General features: G+C 58.4%; 1 protein-coding gene across 7 annotated transcripts in view; it reads right to left on the reverse strand.

The window, feature by feature from the left end:
* The window catches only part of ABLIM2 (actin binding LIM protein family member 2), a 140,499-nt gene that overhangs the window by 46,144 nt on the left and 69,275 nt on the right, over positions 1-25,080 (reverse strand). For 4 of the 7 annotated variants that reach the window (XR_012062909.1, XM_072946759.1, XM_072946731.1 and 1 more), the window contains exons 7-12: positions 21,235-21,322; positions 17,283-17,341; positions 10,269-10,346; positions 3,314-3,460; positions 1,950-1,982; positions 219-339 (exon numbers count right to left, since the gene is read on the reverse strand). Coding sequence is in view for 6 of the 7 variants with exons in the window: in XM_072946759.1 (XP_072802860.1) it covers positions 219-339; positions 1,950-1,982; positions 3,314-3,460; positions 10,269-10,346; positions 17,283-17,341; positions 21,235-21,322 (526 nt within the window). In the remaining variant the exon portion in view is untranslated. The remainder of the gene's footprint in view (positions 1-218; positions 340-1,949; positions 1,983-3,313; positions 3,461-10,268; positions 10,347-17,282; positions 17,342-21,234; positions 21,323-25,080) is intronic. The other 3 variants (XM_072946751.1, XM_072946742.1, XM_072946764.1) reach the window with 1 other exon arrangement.

Raw genomic sequence — 25,080 nt, forward strand, 5'->3', positions numbered from 1 at the left:
GGGTAACCAGCTGCCTCTGCAGCCAGCCTCCCCACCCGGACATGAGAGGGCCTTTTCTTTATGTGACTAAAAGGACGGGCTCTCCATCACCCACTGGCAGTCCCCACCCCCTGTCCATCGTATTTCCAGCTGCATAAAGGAAGAGACAGATGCATAAGAGGAAGAACAGCAAGGATCACAGCTTCACACGGGGTAAAAGAAGCGTTGGGGGCAAGTACCTGGACGGCTGTAGTGCTGGGGTGACCGTGAGGTCGGGGTGTAGCGCCCGAGGCTGACCGACCCGGTGGAGCTTGGGCTGGAGGTCCGGCACTGCTTGTAGGAGCGGTCATCCTGGTCCCCCTGGAGGGGAAGACAACCCGGTGAACACCGGAGCCAAGAACACCGCCCACCCCTCTCCCGCGCGTCCAGCCTCCACTTGGCTTTTGCTCTCTTGACCCAAGAGGCTGACTCAACTTGGCCCCAAGACGAAGTCCGCTGCAGCTGCCAGGGCACATCTGAGGAGCCAGGTGGGGAGCTGGCCTTGGTGCTGAGCAGAGTCCCTGCGCCTGCCAGGTACCGGAGGGTGGGGCTGGGTGGGACCGCCCACCCCTCCATCAGCCCCTCCTTCTGTCTCCGGCTCCCACAGAGGTAGGTGGTGGAGGCACCTGGCTCCACCTACATCCTTCAGTTTCCCTCTTGCCCAGTCCTTCCCAGCACCCAAGGCTCCTTCGAACACACTTTCAGAACCACTGGGATTCTGTATTCTCCCAGCCTCGACAGGTTCTCCCCAGGTGTGGCGGGTAGGAGGAAGCCCCTCTCAGGCCCAGGGGCCCAGTTGAGTCAGACCCACAAGCACTGACAACGCAGACTCCATTCAAGCAGGATAAGCGACTTTTTGGGGTGGTCAGAGCTGGTGGCAGGTGGCATGAGATGATGTGGAACCATGACGTGGGGGCAGACAGGCTGCTGGCCTGCCACAGTTTGGCACATTGGCCTGAGGCATGACATGGCCCAGCGCCCTGCATGGGGTGGACGCTGGAGCTTTGCCCTTCAGGCCAGTGTGGGATAAGCAATGTTGAGAGTCTGGGTCTGGAGCTCATGGCTCCCACGCTTTTCTGCGCTCACCTTCCACTTCCCAGGACTCGCTCTTCAGCCGAACCCACTAAGCCACTGTCCCTAAAATTAGCCTGTGCAACCACCTCCACGCTCTGCTCAGGCTAGCCCTCACACCTGCCAGGCCCCACATGGGCTTCCCCTGAGCCCCTCTGGGCTGGCCCACCCACGGCGATGGGCACTCTCTCCCCTGGGGCGGCTCCAGCCCTGCTGTCCAGGCTCCATCCCTGGGCTTCCTCTGCATAGCCCGCTGGCCAGCTGACATCCTATAGCTGTTCCGTCTCCTTGCCTCGTCTGTGGGGCTCGCAGCCCCACGTGGGTGTGGAAGCTGGGTGCTAGCTGCCCACACACGAGGTCTGGTTGTCTCATTCCTGGACCCAAGGTCTGACGCCCATGCAGACTGGAGTCGGACTGGTGGCTATCCATATCATGGATCAATTTTGAGAAACAGGAGAAAAAAATCAGGCTGCTAATTATAAATGCTATTTGATAGAGAAACGCTTTCAGCATGTTTATCTGTGATGACCCAAGGATACAGTGTAAGTCCCACTCAGGGGCGCATGAGGTGGCCCAGACTAAGCCAGTCCCTGGACTTTTTCTCTAAAGGAAGCCATGGCTCAGACCTCAGGACACCTGTGTACCAGGTGCCCACACCGCAGGGCCAGCGGACGCACCAGCGAAGCATGCAGGCGAGACATGGTTATAAAAATAACCAGCGCCCAAGAGGCCCCCCAGCTGTGGAGGAACGTGGCCTGGTGCCACGGCCGGAGGCTCTCCCTGGGAACCTTGGTGGCTATCTTTATGACCCGGGCGGCAGCAGCGTGAGCAAACGGGGCCGGCTGGGGTTGGGCGGTTACCTCTGTCAGCGTTGGCGAGAGCAGCTGAGGGGGCTGTGGACACAACACAGAGCAGCTTGTTAGTGCTGGGCCCCAGGGGGTCACTTGAGGACAAGACCACCCAGGCCCAGGCCCATCCACACCATGGGACCCTCCTCCAAACGGAAGGGAACCCCTGCCCCCATGAGACCCGACACAAGCTCCAAAACCTTCTTTTTGGAGAAGCATGGTCAATGGCATCACAAGAAAGAGGTTCCCAGGACAGCGTTTTGTGCGGAAGAGCCTGGACCTTGTCTCCGTCCTGCCCCATCCCTGCCCCCACTGCTCTCCCACAAAGACACCTTTCCAAAAGGAAGACGGTGGGTTCAGGACATCGAGTGGCAACGTGCTGTGAGCCCATCACACTCGATTTTCTTCAGAAAGCAGAGAAAAGGGGCGCAGAGGAAGAGAGGAGCCTCGGGGTTTGGGATGAGGTCCAGTCTGCCTGCGGCAGCATGGTGAGTGGCCTCCCCAGCCAGGCACCTCCTGTTCCAGCAGGCGCATACCATCCTCCACAGACAGACGTGTCACCCAGACTCAGGGAGGCAGTGCATAGCAGGAGGGGTTCTGGACACTGAGCTTCCGGCAGCAAAGCTCACCTGCCTCCTCACACCCGGGAGGCAGGGAGGGAGATGCTGCGGAGAGTTTCTGAGGAGGAGCCCCGGGGGACCAGGCAGTTTTCTCGCACCATTTCCGTCCCCTTAGAATGGAAAGGGGAACGTGTTTTCCACTCTTCCCATTTCCCAGATGGGGACACCGAGGCTCAGAGGGGCTGGCAGACCTCTGTGCTGCCAGCCTACTGCTCTTCTTACTGCTAGATTCCCGCCCTGGGGATGGATGGCTGGAAGGCCGCAGTTCTAGAGAATCAGGTGAAGTGTTCATCCCTGAGGCCAGTGTCCGCTCAGCTCAGCACCCTGACCCATGTCCTGTGGCTTCCCAGGCCCCACCCATCATTTACCCACAGACGGGCGGCCACAGTAACCACCTCTGAGCAGGATCCCTGAGAGGGAGAGTCCTTGGGATCCCAGGAGGTGGGGGATGGACAGGACCCCAAAACCTCGCTCTGGACAGTGGCAGGAGCCAGCATGGAGGCAGCAATGACCAAAGTCAGCCACCAGGGGCCCAAGCCCCAGCTCCGCCCCATGAGCCACACGGCCCTGGCCCAGTACGTCCTCACTCGGCCTTGTCCTCTCATCTGCCTCCTGGGCAGTCATTCCCCATGTGCTGGGCCATGGGAAGTGGATCTGCACAAAAGCCCGGCGTCAATGCAGAGTGACAGCGGGCCTGAGGGACGGGTGGTGACTGCGATGCCAGGGACAGCGATTGGCCCCTGCAGCAGGGCGTACCTCGCTGTAGCTCTGCCTGTCTCCCACCGAGTGGCTGATGTAGGGCGAGTAGGAGATCATGTCGGGCCGGTCAATGTTGTAGATAGCCTTGTTCTTAGGGAGGGCAGCCAGGTCTCGGTAGTCAAGAATCTCATCGCCCAGCTTCGCCTGCGAGAGGAGAGGAAGAGCGGAGGGGCTGGGTAGACCCACACCTGAGGCAGCAGGCGCTCCGGCAGCCGCAGGGAGGATGGTGGGGTCAGCGCCCAGGAGCCGGGTCTGAGCAAAATGGGGCAAAGGGACAAAGGCCTAGGGGCGGGGAAGCCTCATGGTCATATGGGTCTGCGTCCCCACAGACAGTGAGAACTAGGCCTGTGGTCTAAACACACACTCATCTGTGCATGCGTGCACACATGTGCACACACAGATACCCGTGTGCAGGCACAGAAGACACACATATATGCACATATATGTGTGCACACAAATACACACTTGGGTGCATACAAACACACAGACATGCATGTACACAAATATGTGTGTGCAGGCACACAAACACATACACACAACAGATTGGTAAGCATGCACACACGGGTGCACACATAAAGACACACACGCATACATGCCTTTAAATACACACATGATGTATGCATATGTGCGCACGCACACGCAAACACCCAGCACATGTACATGCAGGCTTGCACACACAAATACATGCATGCATACCTCCATGTATACATGTACACACAGAGAGAACGTGCCTGCCTACAACTGTGGGAGCAGATACACACTCACACCTTCACCCACCAGCCCCACCAGCACACACACTCACACAGCCTGTGCGTGCCCTTATGCTCCCACAGACCCACACCTGCAGAAACACCCATTCACACTCCCACACACACTGCACACTAGCACACGTGCTAACGCACAGAACCTCACCTGCACTACCGCCCCCATGTGCACACACATCCACGACCACAGTCACACACACGCTCGCGTGTGCACACACACACGCACACACACACTCAGGGCTTTGGAGCACTGATGTTTGACAGACAGCTGTGGTGTCCTCAGTGGGGTCACTGCAGAGATGCTCGCTTGTGGGGCCACCCCATGTGCTCAGGTGAGGTCCGCCTGGCCGCTGGCTCCCCTGTGGCTGGGCCGGCCTTCCCTGCGTTATCCGCTGCCCACAGGCTCTGTTGCCCTCGGCCCCTCCTCCCAGCTCTGGGGGCGGACGTGGGTTGGGGGGCGCATGCTGGGCTCGGACAGGTCCTGGAGCTGGGCAGCAGCCTGGGCAGAAGCACCCCGTGGCCCTTGGCCCTCACAGCAGGGCTGAGGCTCACCCCCAAATATCGGTGTCAGTCCCGGAGTCTCTGCTGCTCGCCCCGGTGCTGACAGGGGTGTACAGTCCGTGATCCCGGCGGAGGAGAGGACACGCATCGCCAGCGCACTCCGGGCACAGCCCAGGTCCCAGCGGGGCGGGCGCCCGGGCTCCCGTGCCTCCTGGAGCTGACACACGTGGTTGCCTCTGGCCCCACCGTGTCCCCTCTGAGGATTAACCTCAGCCTGGCATGGCCAGCCACAGGCAAAGCTGGCCAGTCTGGCTGCCCCAACCAGCTCGGCTCAACCCCTAAAACCCAGCAAGAACCTTCATCTCAACCCCGGCCTCCCTCAGTGCCCCTGGCCAGGCCGGCACAGACCCTGCCCTCCTCTCTGCCATGGGACTGGCTGTCCCTTCCCAGCCCCAGGCGGCTCCATCTAGGCCCTCGCTGCCTGCATCGAGATCCAGCCACAGCCTCCTGGGAGCTGTCCTGCCAGAGTTTTTCCAACAAATATTACCACCAGCAGCAGCAGTGTGGCACTATGCACTCCACCCTGGACAGCACTGGGCTGAGCCCATGAAGGGGGCACTGCCAGGATCTCCACTTCACAGAGGACGAAACCAGAGACCAGAGGGGTTAGGTAACTTGCCCAGAGTCACACAGCCAGGGAAGAGACACAGGCTATTTGACTCCAGAGCTGTGCTCCCGCCGCGACTCTCCCCTCTGCCAAGGCCAGGTCTCTCAAGCTCCAGCTGCATCCACTGTCGTCCAGCTCGCAACCTGCGGCAGCCCCTTCCTGGGATGGTCGGCATAGCCCTCACTGCAATCCCTGAACGTGGCCCTGATGTTTCCAGCCTGATCATCCTAAGGTGTCTCCTTGTGCCCCCAGTGTGCCAGGCTCAGCCCCCACGCTCCAGCTTTCTTGTCCACCCTGAGGTCCAGCAGCCCCAGTCCACCTCCTCCAGGAAGCCTTCCCTGATCACCCAACTCCAAGGCTCTCATAAGTCACTGGGTACTCAAGATGAACCCTGTTATTTACTATGTAGGCTGAGAGAGTGAATCCCTGATGTTTTAGAGCTCTGGCAATCCCCTTCAGAGCCCTGGGTAGTGTTTCGAAGACCGGAGTTTACATCCTGAGTCTGTCATTTGTGATTACGATACCCTCTGAGCAGTATTTTTGAGCTGCTCCTCTCTGCCTTCAAGAGAAATCTGAACTCAGGCCCCAGGGGGTCTGGCCCTTGTGTATCCGCTTATCCCAGCCTCTCCATCCCCCACCCAAAGCCACTTGTCACACTGAACTCCTGACAGTTGCCCAGTCAGCCAGAGCCCGAGGGCTTGGCACACGCTGTTCCCTCCCTCCAGCATGCCCTTCCCAGGCCTCTTTGCCTGACTCGTCCTCTCTCTGGTCCTTGTAGACTTAGCTGAGGCCTCCCCCTCCAGGGGACCAGCCTGCTCTCCCTCCGCCATCTGGGTTGGTGTTTTTCTCCTTTATGCAAAGGTGCTGATCTTTGTTGGCGCATCTGCTTCGGTTCCCCCTGCCCTAGCCCGCCAGGCCCAGGACTGGTGGCCCCCAGGGGACCAGGGCTCTGATTCCCCACGGAGTCCGTCTCCCTAACTCCAGGCTTGGCATGGCCAAGGTTCTGGGGCAAGCACGCCAAATCGAATTAAAATCAGTCATGCATTAGCCAAGGCTGGGCAGATTCGCTGTGTCTTTTTTGTCTCCCCCCGAAAATTGGGAATACCGCCTGCGCCTTGTCCACCTGCTGGATTTTGTGAACGTCAGTACAGCCGTACACAGAGGGCGATGCTGCCGTGGGGGCTGGGAGAGGGGGCCGGCATTTACAGGTGCCCACCCCGCCCACCTCTGTCCCTCTGTAGTCACAGCATTCAGCCGCCCGCTGGCTCTCTCAGTCCCAGGTGCACGGTCAGCAAAGCTCGCCTTGCCCTGGGTTCACCCCGACAACATAGATCAGGGAGGCAGCTTGACAAGGCCAACTGTTACCAACACATCCCGGCTCAGAAAGAGGCCTGCCGACCCCCAGCTGGGCGGCTACGTGCAGTGCTCAGGCCTCCCCAGTGTCTGTCCTGCCCGCAGGGCTCACAGATCCGGTCCCTGGTATCTAAGTCCCGGGCGGTTGCTGTGACAATGGGCTACGCTCTCTAATTGGCGGATGGCCACCAGAGGGGTGTGTGTACAAGTGTTTTCCCTTAGCTTTCTTCTCTCCTGCACTCTCTCCAGCACAGCAAGTAGGAACAGGGAAATGGCCATGTGTGATGCTGCAACTGCAGCATAACCCGGTCAATAACAATGTACCGTAATCTGACAATGCTGCTTTCAGCGACACCAACTCACCGTTTTAGTGCCACGGTGAAGAAAGGTTACAAACAGTACACTCAACGTGACCCCATTTTGTTAAAAAAAAAAAACAAAACAAAAAACACATCCCCAGAGAAAAAGAGACCTAACGGGCATACTCCAAAATATGAGCAGTGGCTCCTCTGGCTGGAGGATTAGAAATGGGATTCATTTTTGCCTTTGCATCAATCACTATTTTTTCCTAATAAATGTGGATTACTTTTCTAATAAGGAAAAAAGGTAATGAAAAGATGACTTTAAAAAAACCCCACAGTGTATTGAGAACCGACTGTGTGCATGTTTTATCCTGGGTGCTAAGGTGAATGAGGCACAGCGTCTGGCCACCAGGAGACAGTAGCCACACCACACGGTGAATTCCTGCACCCAGGGGTATCCCTGGGGAGCTGATCTCTTCCTGACCAGTGCGGGGAGGGAGAGGAAGCTGCATTCGCTGACAACCACCCCACAGCAGACGGGTGCCGGGGGGCTGGCACCCTTCAAAGCACACTGAGCTGGTGCCTGGACTGGGGACATCGTCCTGAGGTCCTGAGTGTGCCCAGCACTGAGCAGAGTCAGTGCACAGTCGGGTGATGGCAGATACCAGCAGGGAGACGGAAGGAAGAGCAGGGGCAGGGCCTGAGACTAGGGTGCCCTTGATTGGACTCTTACCTCCTCAGTAAAGGAGTTCTGGCAGGGAGGGTATAGACAGCTCAGTGGTAGAGCGCATGCCTGGCTGAGCTCAATCCCCAGCACAGTCATTAAAACAAAACAAAACAACTAATTTCCTTCCCCACCCTGAAACAAAACAAAGCGAAAGAAAGAAATCCCATGGATGTGCACTGCCCGCTGGTGCTGACACCATGACTTGGGAGGGACAGCCACGGAGCCTGCCTGGCCCCGGGGAAGGTGGGATGTGGCCAGGCTGGGCGCTGGCCATGGTGCTGGAGTCCCTGTGTTGGAACCGGATGCCTGTCCTCTTCTGGTGGCTCCGTGGCTTAGAGGAGGATGTGACACAGAGCAGCTTTGGCACCTCTCTGAGCTGCAGCTGAGAAGTGGGAGGCTGAGAGACAGGAGGAGGCAGCAGGGCACACTCTTTGCACCCGGTACTCAAGGCACCTCCATTGTGTCAAATTGGGAACTAGCGGTTCAGGTTCAGGAGACTGGATATTAATTTGCCTGAAGCCTTCTGTTTAAAACTGGACTCCAGTGCACATGTATTTGTTGAGCAAGAAGTTTATCTGTTCTGGGATGGTGCGACCAGCTGGGCTCTACCTTGCTTGAAGGCACACACAGCTGGCAGGGAAACTTCTTTGCACTGGTGGTTCCTTGGCAAGCTCGTGTTCCCCAAGGGTGGGGACGCCATGCGAGCCAATCAAGGGGTATGGACTTGGCTGTGCACAGAACAGCCTGGTGGAAGAAGGGGCCCAGCAGGGCTGGTTTTCAGCACCCCACATGCTTTGGGGGTGACAGAGACCCGGGCTCAGAGCCCAGCTCCACTGCTTACTGCTATACAGCCTTTAAAGTAAAAGCAACCCAGAGGCCGGTGCCCCTGCTCACTGCACAGCCACGTGGTCACTGCGGTACCTAAGCCCCCTGCAAACACCAGTTTCTTATAACAATAACAGCTCGTGTTTACTGAGCAGTTGCCTCAGCAAAGCTGCTACTGTCTGTGGACCCGGTCACACCAGGCTCGGTGCTGACTGCTTCACAGACGCTGTCTCACTCACGCAACAACATTCATTATTATTGTTGCTCACGATAAGGATGGCATCACGGGTTGAATCATGTCCCCCTGAACTTGTATGTTGAAGCCCTAGCCCCCAGCACCTCAGAATGTAACTGTATTAGGAGACAGGCATTTAAAGAAGTAATTAAGGTAAAATGAGGTCATTAGGGTGGGCCCTGGTCCCATATGCCTGGGGTCCTTCTGAGAGGAGGAGATTAGGACACAGACACGCACAGAGGGACGACCATGTGAGGACGCAGGGAGAAGACGGCTGTCTACACGCCCAGGAGAGAGGCCTCAGGAGAAGCCGAACCTCCCGACACCCTGACTCAGACTCCCGGCCTCCAGGACTGTGAGAAGGGTTTAAGCCCCCTGGTCTGCGATGCTTGTTACGGCGCCCCCAGCAGATGGGCACCGATGTCGTAACAGTAATCCCAGCAGGTGTTTCCTGAGTCCTCCGTCTGGGCCCAGAGTTGTGTCCCAGGGCCTCCCACTCTACCCTGGTGGCCCTGGGCAGCAGGTGCTGTGGGTCCCCAGGTATAGGTGAGGTCCCAGAGGCTCAGAGAGGCTAACACCTCGCCCAAGGGCACACAGCTGGTCTGATGACTTCATGCTGCCTCTCTGGGCCTCTGGGTTTGCATTTGCAAAGGGCCATCCTGCAATTCACTCTCCAGACCAGAATGTTTGTTATCATTCTCCATCAGAATCAGGGTTGGGAATGGCCCTGTGTCCAACCAGAACAAGAGTTTCTGGGCTGAAAAGCGGCATTGAGAGCATGAATCTGATACCCAAAGAGTTAGAGGAAAACAAAGTCCTGGCCGGGGGTCAGGGCGGGGGATGGGGGAGTTGACTTGTCCCGAGGCTGTCCTTCAGCGGTGGAGCTGGACCAGGACGCCCAGTCCAGGACTCGCCCCCTCCCCCTAGACCTCACCCTGTGCCCCAGGCTCCTCCCCAGACAGTAAAGTTTGCTACTTAGACAAGCAAAGTAGCAAATAATTGTCACAGCCTTCCATTCCTAACCCCACGGCCCAGGGGTAGTTGCCACAAACAATTAGTTAAAATGTTCCCAAACATTTTGTATTTCTATGAGTGCACACACACACACACACTCTCACACACACACGTACCTATGCACACATGCACACACAGAGTAACGGACATGGGATCACATGACATATCATCCTCAACGTGCTGCTTCCGGGGCCACGTTAGGAACACTTGCCATAGCAACTGGACAGATCTGCACCATCATTCGTGACGTGTGCCCAGGCGTCACTCATTCATCCCAGTCCCGGCCGCAGGATGCAGACGCCATGCCATTCACACCACTGTGAGCACAGCTGGGGGCACACCTCTCTGTGCACCTGCTGCCACATAACGGGGCAGCCGCTGGGTCACACAACATGTGCTCGTCAAAGGCTCCAGGTCAGCCTCAGAGTCTGCACCAGCCTGCCAGCAGCAGGGACGGGAGAGCTGGCCCCACCCCGCGAGGAGGCCCAGCCCCGAGGACACGCTCAGCAACCACCCCAGGCCCCTCGTCCCCTCCCCACACTCCACAGAAAGAACCCAACTTACATAGATCACGCGGCTCGGGGACCCTGAGGCGCTGGACGCAGGTACAGAAATGATGCTCTCTGAAGAAGTTCTGGTTTCCTGGAAAAGGAGGAGACAGGCGGAGACTGAAGCAGACTCTGTCGACATGAAGACCCTTCCAGAGGCAATTATTACGAGTCACACGCCGACAGAGAGGCTGGCTCCCGAGAGACTTCTTTTTATTTGCAGGTTGAAAGAATTCTTAAAATAAACACGTAGGCTTAAATAAACAAGGGGAAAGCTATAATTGGAAGACACAGCAGGTGACACTGGCTGCAAACAAAGCAGGACCACTCTCGGTGCCGCCAGAGACACTTCCACGATGACCAGGCTCTCAGGTGCCAAAATCATCTGTTTTTCGGAGGGTGGGAGCAAGTGATGCTTTTTCAGGGATTCTGTGTGCTCCGCCAGCAAAGGCCACCTCTCTCACCCAGAATTTCGCTACCCAGAAATTTGTTGTCCAGAAACATTTACCTCGTAACGACATCCACCTCTATTACAGTGGCCGTGTTGCAGCTCATTCTGCCAGCCGGGGCTTTGTTGTCTGACTTGGCGGCTGTCACATCTGTGACCGGCTTCTCCAATGCCCACTGCTGCTGGGACACATTCCCACCTCTCCTCCCTCCCCACTGCAACTCCTGCAGCCCTGAGGGCACCGTTTCCCAGATCGTCCACCTCCTTTGCTCCTCGAGTCAAGCCCCCATCTCTGTGTGGACTCAGTCTTCCTCCAGCTCCCACCCTACAAGCTTTGCCTGTGCCCATCCCCACCTGGAGGCGTGGCCTGGCAGCTCCTGGACCCACTCCTGGTCTAGCCCTCACTGCTGGGACCACTTACTTGCCTAACTTTCCACGCCTCCCACTGCCCCTGTCTAAATGGAACCCATCTCCATGAAGGGCATCCCTCTGCCCAGCTGCCCATAGCTTCTCTCTTGTCTAATCAGACCCCTTCCCCCCACCCCCTGGAACTCTGCCCAGCCCGTTTCATGGTCCACACCCGCTGCAGTGGTGCTAGCAGCCAGGGAGGGGCTACATGATGAACGGAACTGTGTCCCTCCAAAACGCGTATGTTTAAGTCTTAACGCCCCAGGATCCTGGAATGTGACTGTATTTGGAAATAGGACATTTAAAGATGTAATTAAATTAAAATGGGGTCTTTAGGGCAGGCCTGCCTCCAATCTGACTGGCATCCTTATAAGAAGAGGACACTGATACGCACAGAAGGATGGGGACACAGGGAGAAGACAGCCGTCTACACGCCAAGGAGAGGGGCCTCAGGAGAAACCAGCCTTGATGGCACCTTGAACTGGGACTTCCAGCCTCCAGGACTGTGAGAGACTCATTTCTGCTGTGCAAGCTCCCCGTCTGTGGCATTTTATATGGCAGCACCAGGATGCTGGCATCTGCCATGGAGCCCCCCTCCCCTCCCCTCCAGGCGACGACCCCTCCAGCGGCTCCTACACTCAGCACAACACCGGCGAGGATGGGCCGACACCAGGACTGGACAGGAGGCCGACACGGCAGTGGGAGGGACAGACCTGGAAGGCACAGGGGGTGGCGCCCAGGTAAACCTGACTGCACACCTGGCTCTGCATCCAGACAGGAAAGAGAAGGGGAGAGGGCATGATGCTCCTGGGTCAGCTCTGCGCTCAGCCACTCGTCACCGGTCCGTCCCCTCTCCTTGTCCCCCGTCGTCGCCCCAACATCCTCCTCGAGGCCTGCCCTGCTGCCCCTGGGCCACTCGGCCCGGATACACGTGTGGGGTGGGGCATCGCCTCGGGGGTCTGCCTGTCCCCGCAGACCACAGGCTTGTAAAGGCCGGCAGGGGCTGGGGTCCCCCGAGGAGCTGAGCCTGACCCCGTGTGCAGTCCTGAGGCTCAGCCACCCCCAGTAAGACGTGACGCCATGCGACGTTGCAAAGGTGACAGTGTCATCTGAGGAAGGTAACACAGGGCCTGTCTTTCTCGCTGTCCCTGTGGCCAGGTCGCCTGTTTTCCTAGGCAAAAATGACGTACGTACACATTTAAGCCTCTGAGTCTCAGCTTCCTTCTCTGTGACGTGCAAACACCTGCCTGAAAGGCACCGTCTATTTCTGAAGACTCAGAGACCTGGCCTGGCCCTTGCTTGGCACCGAGAAACCATCCTTACTTTTACTTCCGTTCAAGTCATTCTTCCTGCTCACAGTGGGAAGCCCCTTGTTTGCAGAGCAGACTGGCATTGGGTGTTTTGAAAGAAAAGTGCCCGGACGCTGAAAGCTGCAGCCCAAGACTCCCCCAGGCCCTGAGGGACGCTTCCCGGCACAGGTGGGGCGGCCCTGGGGTTATTACCAGCGTGACCTTGAGAGGTGGGGGTGGGGTCTGGGTCTGCCATGGAACGTTTCGGGGTGCCGGGCAGGCAGCAGGGCGGCTGCACGCTGCCCCCCTCCCTGTGCCCAGCTCTCAGCCCGGGAGAGGAGCAGCGCGCCCGCCGCGTCCTTGCAGGGCGGGGAGCCCAGACGTGAGGGGGCCGAGCCGGGAGGCCTGGGCTCTCCCTCACTTCCTCCCTACTCGGGTTCCAGTTCGCTCAAAGGAGACTCACAATCAAGCTTAATACCCAGCTGTGTTCCCTGGGGCCTTGTTCACACCAGCAAAGGGCCGGGCCGCTCACCCAGCCCCGTCCCTGCCGCTCAGCCAGCCCTGGGTAGCTCTGTCCTATGACAGCACCTGCCTCATTAAGGTCACACACGAGCCCAGTGGACACCATGTGAGAAGTCAACACCCACTCATCTCCATATTAAAGCTGAGGATCTGAGGCTCAGAGAGGGCTAGTGATTTGCCCAAGGTCACACAGCTGGGCAGAGGCAGGGCCAACTCCAACACCAGCGCTTGCTCTCCCATCTGGCTCTGAAACCCTCATTTGATTCCCAGCAGATTGCTGGCTCCTCAGACTTGGGACACAGAGCCAGAACAGGGCTGGGCCCTGTGACCCACCTCCCGCCCACCTGTCAAGTCTCAGCTTCAGGAAACTGGCCTCTTCCTCTCCCTCCCCCATCCAGGCCCATCCAGCTGGCCCCGTCCCTCCCACTGTCACAGGCAAGCATCCTGCACCCTGAAGCCTGCCCACCCCACATCTGTCTCCCCTGCGCCGCTGCCCCAATGATGGGAGAGCCTGTAGGGCAGGGGCCTGCTGGTCTATTTATCTGTACATTCCTGGCACCCAGTCTGGAAGGTGCTCAGTGGCTGTGAGGTGAATGACCATATGCGCCAATGCCCAGAACACTTAGGATGGGCAGTTAGGACCACAGTCTTTTGACGGTTCCCCCCAGGGCATCCTCAGCAGATGCGCATCCTCGTCCTGGGGAGCATCCGTCCCCCTCTGGGGGTGGGGCCGGGCAGGCACTGATGGAGACCTTCCAGGCAGCGAGAAAGGAGTGCCCTCCATCCCTTGGCTTGGCCGTGCACAGGCCCTGGTGCTGGCCCCTGTTGCTGGAGAGCAACTGGAGGCAGGGATGGAGCTGGCTCCCGGGCATCCCAGAGCCTGCTGGGCCTGGCATGAGGGGCACCAGGTAGGTGACTGCTGAGTGGCCCTCAAGATCGGTGAGTGAGCTCTCACCTGGACTGCTAGGTCACAGTGGGGCCACGCCCACCTGGAGGCGGGACTCAGCTAGAGACGTCAGCCCCCCTGTACTTCTTATGGGGCTGGCCGCCCACCGAGCCGGCCCCACAGGGCCGCCCGGAGCTGACCGGGTCCGGCTGGTTCATGCTTGTAAACTGACTCGCGAGCAATGAACACCACAGAGAAGTGCACCTCTCTCCCTCTGCCCAGGCCGGGAGCGGCCGGCTGGCCGGGAGAGCTCTCTCTACGGGGACCGAGCGCCCAGGGAAAGCCGTCCGTGCCCGCCCGGCCACTTGCTGCCCGGTGCCACCCAGGCCCGGGGCTTATTCTCACCTCTCTGGTGAGGCAGAGGAGGCTCTGGGGGCGGGGGTGGGGCTGGAACAAGGGACAAGCAGGGCATGACCAGGGCCTGGATCCTGTCCCAGGACACAGAGGGGCAGGCCCAGAGCCGCACCAGCCCAGGCCGCAGCGCTAAGAGGGTAGCTCTTGGGCTGCCGGCCTCTGCCCCAAATGTTCCCAAAGCATCTGTGAAAATGGGTCCAGGAAGCCAACTCCGGCCGCCCGGCCACCAGCACCCAGAGTCCAGAGGGCCTCCCGCTGCTGGGCCTGTGGCCGGCGATCATCACAGGCTGGCCTCTGGGCTGAGGGCAGAGGTTGTTGCTGCTGTCCAGCCTGGACGGAGCGGGCTCCCGGCAGCCCCAGGGCCAGCTGACAGCGGGTCCAGAATCCAGGAGCTGGCGCCGGCCACCCTGACCTGGTTAGGGGAGGACCCTGGGCATGTGGCCCTCCTCCATGGAGCCCTCCTGCCCTGACCCAGGGCCACCTTTCCCCAGGTCTCCATGCCATGCCAGGTGTAGTAGGAGGGTCCCCGTGGCTCTCCGACATGACGTCCACGTGTGTCCACCTGTTCCTGCCTCTACCAGGAGCAGCTGGGGACACAACTTGTGACTCGGCCACCTTGGCACCCCAGGCCGAGAACGGGGCTTGGCACAACCAGACCTCAAGGAAGTTCTGCTGAATGAATGAATCATGAATGAATGGATGCAGGAAAAGGTGGCGGGGGTGGGCTTCCAAACCCACTGAAATTGATTGCTAAAGAAAGGGGGGGAATTTCCCTCTGTTTGGTTCTTTCAGAACAGGCTTAGCAAGGGTCCACTGAATTGGGTTGGGTCCCACCCACTCTGAGGGGGCCGGTATGAGGAGGGTCCCCTCCGCCAGTCCGTACCCTGTCACGTCTTCTAGGTTCATCAAAGTTCACAAGGTGGATTTCTGTCCAGCCCCACCAGGAATTCCCAAACCCTGAGCACCCGCAGTGTCTGCTGGGTCTGGGGACAGGCTGACACCTGGCTTTCAGCTCGGGTTTGCTGCTCTGGACCTGCCCACACCACACAGCCAAGGGCGAGGGGGCTCCCCTGGCTCCCGCAGTAAATGTATTACTGAAGGACTCAGAGGACAGAACCCACGTCAACAGTAAAGAGCAAAGTACCCCCAGTAGCAGACTCCGCCCCTTTCCCGGGGCAGGGTTCCTCTGGGCACCAGTCCCTCCTGGTAAACGCAGCTACCGGAGAGTCTCAGGGGGCCACTGAGGCCCCCAGGTTGGCCCTCCCCCCACACTCTTCCCGGGAGCCCTGCCTGAATCTCCAGCCTCCGTTCCTCTCAGCCACCCCTGGGGACCCAGTTCATCTCAGGGTCTTCACCTGAAACTGCGGGTGGCACAGCAACCCCCCCGCCCCGCAAAGGGATTCTGAGCATCGCATAGGCTTGGCTCTTGGGGCTGGGGGCTCCCTGGCTCCTGTAGTGCCTGAGGGAGCAGAGCTGGCTGAGACGCGTCTTTTCCGGGGGCCTGTGGTCCCCCGGGCTGTATTTACCCCAAGAGTCACCTCCTTCCTTCATTTGACAAACACTTGAGTGTGTCACATGCCAGGACTTGAGCCAGGAGCCAGGAATTCAGGACAGAGAGACAGGTGCCTTGCCCCCAGGCTCCGAGGGAAGGGGCAGCTGGGGTGTGAGCTGAGGACGTAGGGCAGTGGGAGGATTCAGCAAAGTCCTCGGGGCTGACATTCTAGATGAGTCTTAAAAGACCCAGAGGAGGAGTTGGCCAGGAGGCATGGTCACAAGAGGGCATTGCTGAGGGACGGGACAGGTTTGGAAGATGCTGGGGAGAAAGGGTGGGCAAGGTGCTGGGCAGAGGTGCACCAGCGTGGGGGCAGCGGGACTCCTCCCCTGCTCACTGCACTGCCACCCCAGCCCAAAGGAACACGCCTTGTTCCTGCCTCAGGGCCTTTGCACAAGCCTCTACCATGCCTGGAACCCTCTACCTCTTCCTGTCTTCAGGGCTGGCACCGTCTCATCTTCCAAGTCTAGCTCCAGCTCAGTCCTCTGGAGGCCACGCCCACCCTCACCATCCCAGGTCAAGTTGGTCCTTCCCTGCTGTTCCACCTGGCCAGCTGTTGTGACATTATTTGCCTGTTTAGGCATTGATTTCTTTCTCTCTCTGGAAAGCCAGCCCCAGGAGGGCCAGGTACACGCCTGCCTCCTTCCTCATGTTGCACCTCCTGCCTGGCACCCAGCAGGGCCTCTGAGGGGTGAGGAACTTGGCCAGGCCATTGCCTTCACTTCTGGAAGGTGATCTGTGTCACACTCGATAGGATGTCTTTGTTTAGGGAGGGCATGAGCCACACCCAAAAGTCCTGGGGTGGGGCTGGCTATGCCACACCAACTGTGTGATTTGGGTGGTCTTGGCTCATGCCACCCAGAGTGGAATCAACCACATGGCAACCAACCAACCAACCCACCAACCCATCAACCAACCCATCAACAGAGCCCCCGTAAGATCTCTGGACGTGGACCTTCCCTGATTGGCAACACTCAGGGCATGCTGTCACCCACTGATGCTGGGAGGTGCCGAGTCCTGACTCCGCAGGGAGGGGACAGTGGCATTGTGTGTTTGGACCCTCCAGGACCCTGCCCCATGCTGGGCAGATTTCACTCTGCATCCTGCCCCCTAATAAACCATAATCGTGACTATGATAGTTTTCAGTGACCTCTGTGAGTCCTTCTCGCTCACTGTTGAACTGAGGGCAGTTGTGGGGACCCCTGGAACTGGCAGTTGGTGTCAGAATTGTGAACAGTCTTGGGGACTGTTTGGAGACCCACTAACTTTGCACTTGTCCCCAAACTTTGGCCACTTTCAGAGCCTGGCCAGTGCAGGGCGACCCTGGGACGCCCCCACCGCACCCAGCAGTGTCTCCCAGCCATTCTGCCTTGACACCCACAGGCCTCAGGCCACCCGCCCCCAGAGGGACAGGCCAGTGAGTCTGCAGACGTTGTCAGCGTCCCCTTAACTGTGTGAAGACTGCACAGAAGGCGTGAAAGGTGTCAGAGGAGACAGTGAATTCCACCAACCTTGTTTTTGTCTTCAGTCCTCGCTGCTTGACGACACGCCGGGTGCCAGATGGAGGAGCCTGTGGACGGAGTTGCAAAAGGGAAGTGTTAATGTCATGTCCCCGGATGCTGGGGTCGCATGGAGCGTCAGGAGGAGGGAGCTGGTGGTCCACACATGGATTCTCATCACCTGTGCTCCTCTGGGCCAGAGTCACAGGGTCAGTGCTGAGCCTGGGGTGTGTAGATCACTGGGGCTCATAGCCCCACTGGGGGGACATGAGAGGGATGGGAAACTCACCACCGTGGGCTACCTGCTCCCCGGGGGCCTGCACCCGGTCCCTCGGAACCCTAGCCCCAGGCAGCCAGACATGGGTAGCTTCTGGTTCACAGGCTGGGGACAGAAAGGGGCTGCCAGGTGACTTCCAACCCGCTCCTCTCCATGCGAGGTGAGCAGAGGCCAGGCCCAGCCGCAGGCACCCTGGGGACCGGAGCCAGGTGGGAACTCACCTGGGGCATGAGGGCTTTGGGGAAGGGCTCTCGGCTGGGAGGCGGGAGGGAGCCCCTCACATGGGAACCGTAGTGTGGGGTGAAGAGCAGGGCCTCGGGTGGGGGCCCCACCCCTCACTCATTCACGGGGTCTCTGAGCTGACCCACTGGGGCCTCAGTCTCTTTACTTGCCAGCCCCACCCAGTGTCCCACATCGACAGCCACCGCCATCAAGGTAACAGGTCTCGAAGGGCCCCAAGGCCCTGCGCTAATTCAAACTCGACCTTCCCCAGTCTCAGATTTTCCCCACCTGCACGCAGGGCCAATGACACCCTACCTCGCAGGCCATTGGGAGAATTTAATGGAATTAAATAGGGGTAATGACTTGGGGGCCATGCCCCTGAAGGTGACGGTGTGTCCAACACCCTCCAATATCCCCTCAACAAACCACATGGGCCTGGCACATAGTAGGGCCTCAACAGCTGGGTGGAAGGAAGGAGCGCCTGTCCGTTTCTGCTGGCAAAGCCTCCAGGTCGTTTAACACCTGGGAAGGGAACTCATCTCCGCTCCTCCCTGTTAAACACCTGCCCTGACTGGCAGCCGCCTGGCAGACCTGGATTGATCGCTCTGTGTGTGTGTGTGTGCGCGCGCGCGTGTGTAAGCTTTTGTTTTTTCAAAACAATTGTTTGCAATTACAAAGACAATTGATGATGTTTATTAAAATTTCAACAAGCCTAAAAATGAATAAATAAGAAAATTAAAATCATCCGTCGCAGGGAGGGCAGAGCTCAGTGGCAGAGCGTGTGCTTAGCATGCTGAGGCCCTGGGTTCAATCCCCGGTTCCTCCGTTAAAAAGTAGTAATAATAATAAAGAAAGAAGCCTAATTAACTCCCTCCCCCAAAGCAAAACAAAAAATAAATAAATAAAATATTTTTGAAAGTTGAAAACTATATCACCCGCAGCCTCGCACCCCCAGGGCTGGCGGCCTCCCGGTGCACACGTGCGTATCAGACAGAACACACGCGCACAGTGTCCTATCCTGCGGTTTTTGCTTAAAAATGTCTTGATATTTTTCCACATAATTAAATACGGTCACTTGAAAGGCTGTGTGACATTCAGTCGTGCGGACGGCTGAGAATTCCTGTCTCTGCTCCTGGCCTGTCAGCTCCGTTGTATTTCTAAACAAAGTTGTGGAGACGCCACTGCACACAGGCTCAGACGCCCCCCTCTTGTTTACTGGAGGGCCTCCTAGAAGTGGAGTCTGGCCCCAGAGGGTGTGGGCATTTTTAAGGCTCTGAGGCAAATGGTTAATTTCTCAATTTTTGCCCACCAGCCAGGTGAGAGGCCCATTTCCTCCAGTGCTCACAACACAGGGACGTGTCATTTCTTCATCAACCCACTGGAAAAAGTAGCATCTAATCGGTATTTTGATCGGGGTCCCCTGACAGTGAGAGAGTCCACCACACTCTCCTATGTTTGCTGAGCCTACAGAGGAAGTTGTGTCCAGGGCTGGGTGGTGGCACTGGTACTGGGGCTGGGGGTGGGGATGGCCTGCCTCATCTCCCTTGGAGGGCCCCAGCATCCAGGTGGACCAGGCAGCGGGTCTCAGGGTGGTCTCATGCAGAGCGGGGCCAGAGCCCCAAAGAGACCCCTCACCGTGGACCCCTGTGCTCCGTGGAGCGGAGCTTAAAAATCGCCGCCTGGGGCCAAACCCTCATGGTCCAACTGGGACATACGAGGCTGGGAGGGGATGGGTCTGGCTTCACCATCCCACGGAAAGTCACGGCAGGTTCCGCTTTGCAAACAGGCTTCCAGCCTCAGCCCAGAGCCATGAAGAGTGTCTTTGTTTCTGAGACTGGGTCCCCCTTGATGGTGAGCCCCCGTCCCTGAGCTGCTGTCCCAACGTCACAGTGCTTGGCATCAGAACGTCCTGGTACAGAAAGCACTATTGATGGTGGGGGTGGGCACCTCGGGCAGGGGGACCCCTCCCCAACTGGGCAACCCAGTGCAGCTGGGAGGGGCGCAAAGAACCCCTTTCACAAGCTCTGGAGACTGAGGAACAAGAGGGGACACTGGGGACCAGGCTATCCTGGCTGACATCACCACATGAGGTTCAGTCTCAGAAAAGGAGGCCTGTGTGACACTCGGCCCAGAAGGACGCTGGGTGAGGTCACCCAATGGCTGGTCTATGGGGCAGTGTGCGGCCCTGATCAGCCTGCCTCGGGGTCACAGGAGACAGAGACGTCATTGCAAAGACTCTGTGACGACAGAGAGGGGGGGTCTCAGCCTCTAACCCATCCTGCCTTGGGCCCCTCGGAGGTCTCCAATCTGCTGGGCCCAGTCTCTGCAAGAATCCTGCTGAGTGGTTTAGAGGGAACCTCCCTACTCCATCTCTGACCGCACCTCGTTCCCCACCTCTGACTTCGCTGTCCAGGCCCTGGCCGGCCTTCAGCAGGAGTCCTGTGAGGCCAGCTCAGCAAGAATCCCTGATGCTCCCTGTCTCTTTTCGCAATTTTCCATCCACTCACCCCACCCCGATCCCAACCTGGCTCCCTGGCCACGGATGTCCAGCCATCCTGGTCAAATTCGGAGTCGGCCGGCTCCCCCTCCTCTGCTGCCTCAACAAGTGTGGAACCAGCTTCCTTCACCGCGGCGGCTCTGGAATGAGGGCGCCGCGGGGGGTGGGGAGGGCCATCAGAGTGACACACTAAGTGTAGTCAGAGGAGAGCGGCTGTGTCCCCCCAAGCCCCAGGGAAGAAACATGTTGTCAGCGAACAGACGGGGCTGCGAGCTCCGGGCTGAGCGTTGATGTAATTTTTAAACCAGTAGCAATGAGCAGAGAGGGGTCACTGCAGAAGGAAGGAGGGCAGCTGGCCGCCCCGCTGTTTCTCCGGGTCTGGTGGCCACAGGACGCTTCGCCTTCGCTCTATTGTTACTGTTTTTATTTTTAATGGTGACCGGGTTGGGGGATTTCCCACGAAATGCACGAACTGCTTAGAAGGTTGGCTGTTTTTGTCTCCAAAACTCCTACTGACGCTCTGGTGACTCCCCTGGCCAGGAAGGAAGCCTCGGGAGTGACTGGTCTCCACGTCCCTTCATCAACCTGGACCCTGGGCTGAGGGGCTTTTGGGACAGGCCTGAAGCCCCCACAGGCACCATGGACTACCTGTTGTTTCACATTTTGCCATGAGGCCCCACATTTCCAGCACTCCTGGGTCCTGCTCTTGAATTCAACCTTTTTAAAAATCTCGTCCATCTCAGGTTCACGGACATCACCTGGACGGATGATGCAAAAGGAGGCAGGCTATCTGTCAGTCTGCCTAGACCGGCGGGTGCTGGGTGGTGGGGACCCCCGCCCAGCCAGGCCCCCCACCCCCGCTGAGGGGCAGGACTTCCTAACCACCCGGGAAGCTTGTGTGACCCACGCGTTCACACCCAGCACAGGGCGCGTCACCCGAGGGTCCGGAGCAGCACACATCTTCTCACCTTGCAGGTACATCTCCTCGCCTTCCGAAAACATCCGGCCGCACCGGATGCATAGTGCACACAGAGGGTGGTAGTGCTTCTCCCCCGCCTGGACGAAGCACAGAGAGGCAGCGTTAGCACGGGGTGAGGGGCCCGAACAGCAGCACTCAGCTCGGGGCACAGCGCGCCCACCCCAGGTGCTCAGCTGAGGCTGGAATGCGGGTGGTGTAGCAGGGAGCCCATATTGTGGGGCAGGATGGGACGGGACCAGTGGTGACCCAGGCTGTCCAGGGTGCTGAGGGCCAGCCTAGGAGCAGAGACCCGTCCCCAGGAGAGCAGCTGTGTCACCTGCTCCTCCCAGCTCAGCGGCAGAGGGGTCTGCCCAGCATGAGGCAGAGAGGGGCCAGGTCCCACGCATCTCTGTACGTGGGGGGTTGAGGAGGTGAGGGTGGGGTGAAAATGATGACTCATTTTCTTTTTGTATCCTTGTATTGCTCAGTTTTCTCAATTAGCGTTTACTGTTTTATAGTTCTTAAAACCCATTAAACCAGATTAAAATATTAACACTGAAATAACCAAAGCAATTTACATTGGCAAGTTTGGCTTCTTTCAACAAGGTACAAAAACCACCCCAATACACTGTATCGAGCAGGACTGTACTGGGACCTGGGAGCGGGCGGGGCTGCATCCTGCTGCTGCCTGCGATGCTCAGCCCCGACTCGCTCTGCCCTAAAACGGGGAGGTTAATCACCACTCTCTGAATCTGACTTAGTAATGCTCACTCCCCTGAGTCAGTAAGTACCGCAGTGAAATTCATCACAAGCCTCTCGTTTTCCCTCCCCTGGCCCCCGGTGCCTCTCCTGCAAACCAGGCCCCAGGTGACCCCTGCGTGTCGGGAGGAAGAACCCAGAGCAGGCTCCTCTCCTGCGTGGGGCCCGATGTGCCAGTGGACGTGGCCCAGCGAGGTCTTCAGGCAAAGGGATGCTTCTGGGAAGTGTCAGGAGGCTGCATCCTCAGTCCCGTCTGCTCTGCAGCCTCTGGGCCTTTGCACCTGCCGTCCCTTCCACCTGGAGTGCTCTTCCCACTCTCCCACCTGGGCCACCTGGACCTTCCTATCTCACGGCCATGCCACCTCCTCTTGGAAGTGCCCCCTGAACATATCCCTGTTCTGGGCTCCCAGAGCCCCATTTCAGAGTTTGACAATCATTTCAGATAATTCTTCCTTGCTAGACAGTGAGCCTCCGAGGGCAGGACCTGGCAGGGGGTCACTTCAGGAACCCCTAGATGCAGGATTGATCTGGGTAGCGCATCACACCACAGCACTGGGCCCCGGGGCAGTGAGAGGGACACACCATTTCAGTGATGTCCAGCATCCAAATGCCAGGGCGTCAGAGCAGCCCCCTCTCTGAGGTAGAATCAGGGACGGGAGCAGCTCTGTAGCTTTAAGCAGAAACCTCCTGTCAGCAAGGTCCCAGTTGTCACCGCGACCTGTGACTGCCCTCACACCCCGCTCCTGCAGGCACCCCCCTTCACTCTGGGTCGGGGAACCCACCCTCACGACTTCAAACAGCAGAAGTTCGGTGGCAGCTACTTGGGGGAGACAGCGCCTGATGAGGGAAACAGACACAGCCATCGCCACGTCTCCACACGTCAGTCAGGTGGACAGAGGAGACCGCGGGGGCATTTTCCAAGGTGACAGGCTGGACACCCCGACCCGACCAACGAGAATTAAGGCTGAGCAGAGAGCCAGCCCCGCATCCTGGCTCTTCCCTCCGCCTAGAAAGCACCTCCCCCCTCTAGCACCTGGTCTCCAAAAGTAACAGCCCCAGGGCGGGGTGGGGGCGGGGGCTGCCTCTGACTCCCACAGCGTGAGCCAGAAGCCCTTCCACGCGCTCACTTGCCTTCATCCTTGAGATGAGGTGCATCACTACCCTCGTTTCCATAAGGGCACAGAGAGGTAGAGGAAGCTGAGCAAGGTCACACAGTGTGAGGCGGTGGAGCCAGGCTTGCAGCCCAGGAGTCTGGCCCTTGTGGCCTCAGCCTCCAGCCCGGGGGTCCCTGACTCTGTGGGTCCCCCAACCCCACCCCCGAACTATCAGCACAGAGGCCTCTGACAGATCCAAGACTGAGCGAAGGAAGTCAGACACTAAAGAGCAGATTCCAGTTTTACAAAGTTCAAAATGAGGCAAATGAATCTACACTGTTAGGGTCAGGGTGGGGGCTGCCATCGGGGGCTCCCAGGGGCGTCTGGGGGGCTGGGCATGCTCCTTCTCGGTCTGGGTGCCGGTTACTGGGTGTGTCCAGTGTGTGAGGACTTGTCAGGCTGCGCATGGCAGATTCACGGACTCCCGTGTGTTACATGCCAGTAAGAGTTCTCCCGCAAAAGCATAAAGCTGTGGGAGGAAGCACAAGGGTAGATTCTGATGACCTCGGATTCTTGGATACGACACCAAAAGCAAGAGCCGCAACGTCACCACAGATCAACCGGACTTCAGGAAAAGTAGAACCTTCCGTGCGTCAAAGGACGTTACCAAGAAAGTGGAAACACAAGTCACAGAACTGGAGAAAATATCTGCAAATCATAGATCTGCTAAGTGTTGAGTCTCCAGAACATATAAAGAACTCTGACAGCTCAGCAGCAAAAGGACCAACGCTCCACTTAAACATGGGCAAAGGACTGAACAGACATTTTTTTCCAAAGAAGGTACAGGAACAGCCAAGAAGCAAACACAAGATGCTCAACATCACTGTCCTTGAGGAAATGCAAATCCAGGCAGCAGGGAGCCGCCGCGGCACACCCACCAGGGCCACTGTAGCCCTGCGACAAAACAGACCGGGGAGCAGCAGGCGCTGCCGAGGCCGGGGGAGCCGGGCCCTTGTGAGGGGCGGGGAAGGGCGCAGCCACCGCAGGAGGCGGTTTGCCAGAGCCTCCGGAGGATACACACAGACTACTCGTATAACCCAGCAATTCCACTCCTAGGCATATATGAAAAACAAACAGACGAGAATGAGAGAAATAAAGATAAACCAAAACACAGGTCCGCACAAAGCCTTGCACGCGCATGTTCACAGCAGCGTCCTTCCCAACAGCCGGAAGCTGGAAACAGCCCGTGAGGCCGGCAGCGGCTAAGCACACTGTGGCCTCTGTCAACGGGAGATCATTCAGCCTTAAAAAGGAAGGCCGTCTCGAGACCTGGGGCCCCCGTGATGTCTTATACGGCCATTAGTGTCCTCAAGAGACACCAGAGGACTCTCTGCCCCACGAGGACACAAGCCAGGGACAGAGGGGGCCCCTGGATCTCGGCTCTCCAGCCTCCACAGCTCTGAGAACTAACTGTGTGTCATTTAAGCCTCACAGCCACTGGCACAGTGGCCATGCAGACTAACAGGCCCATAGAGTCAAGCACTAAAGTACCCTCTGCCCTGCATTAACCCCGCTGTCACTCCCGCCCTCTCTCCGGGGCCATTTTCCACGTGGGCCGCTTCAGGGCCCTTCCTCGTGGTCACTGTCGGAAGGGCCTCAAACATCAGCACGTGGCGGGTCCTCTGTGCAGCCACCCCAGGCCCCCGCCGGGCAGGCGGCCCACCCAGGTGGGACTCAAGATGACTCAGAGTTTAAAAGCGTATCAAAGCCTGTGAGATCTTGTAGTGCGTGGTTTTAAAAAGATGTCTTGTGCCTTCTGACAAGTGGCCCTCCTCTTTCATCAGACAGAACAAGGCTTGTTAGGAACGCAGCCTCGGGCGGCAGGGAGGGCTCGCTGCTCCTCCACGGTACCAAGGTGAGTGGAGGGCTCTGAGCGCAGCCCCACGGAGCACAGGCAGGGCCAGGCTGGCGGAGACGGGGCAGTGACTCTAGGCTCCAGAAAC

This window comes from Vicugna pacos, chromosome 2 (genome assembly GCF_048564905.1).
Source record: "Vicugna pacos chromosome 2, VicPac4, whole genome shotgun sequence".
NCBI lineage: Eukaryota > Metazoa > Chordata > Mammalia > Artiodactyla > Camelidae > Vicugna > Vicugna pacos.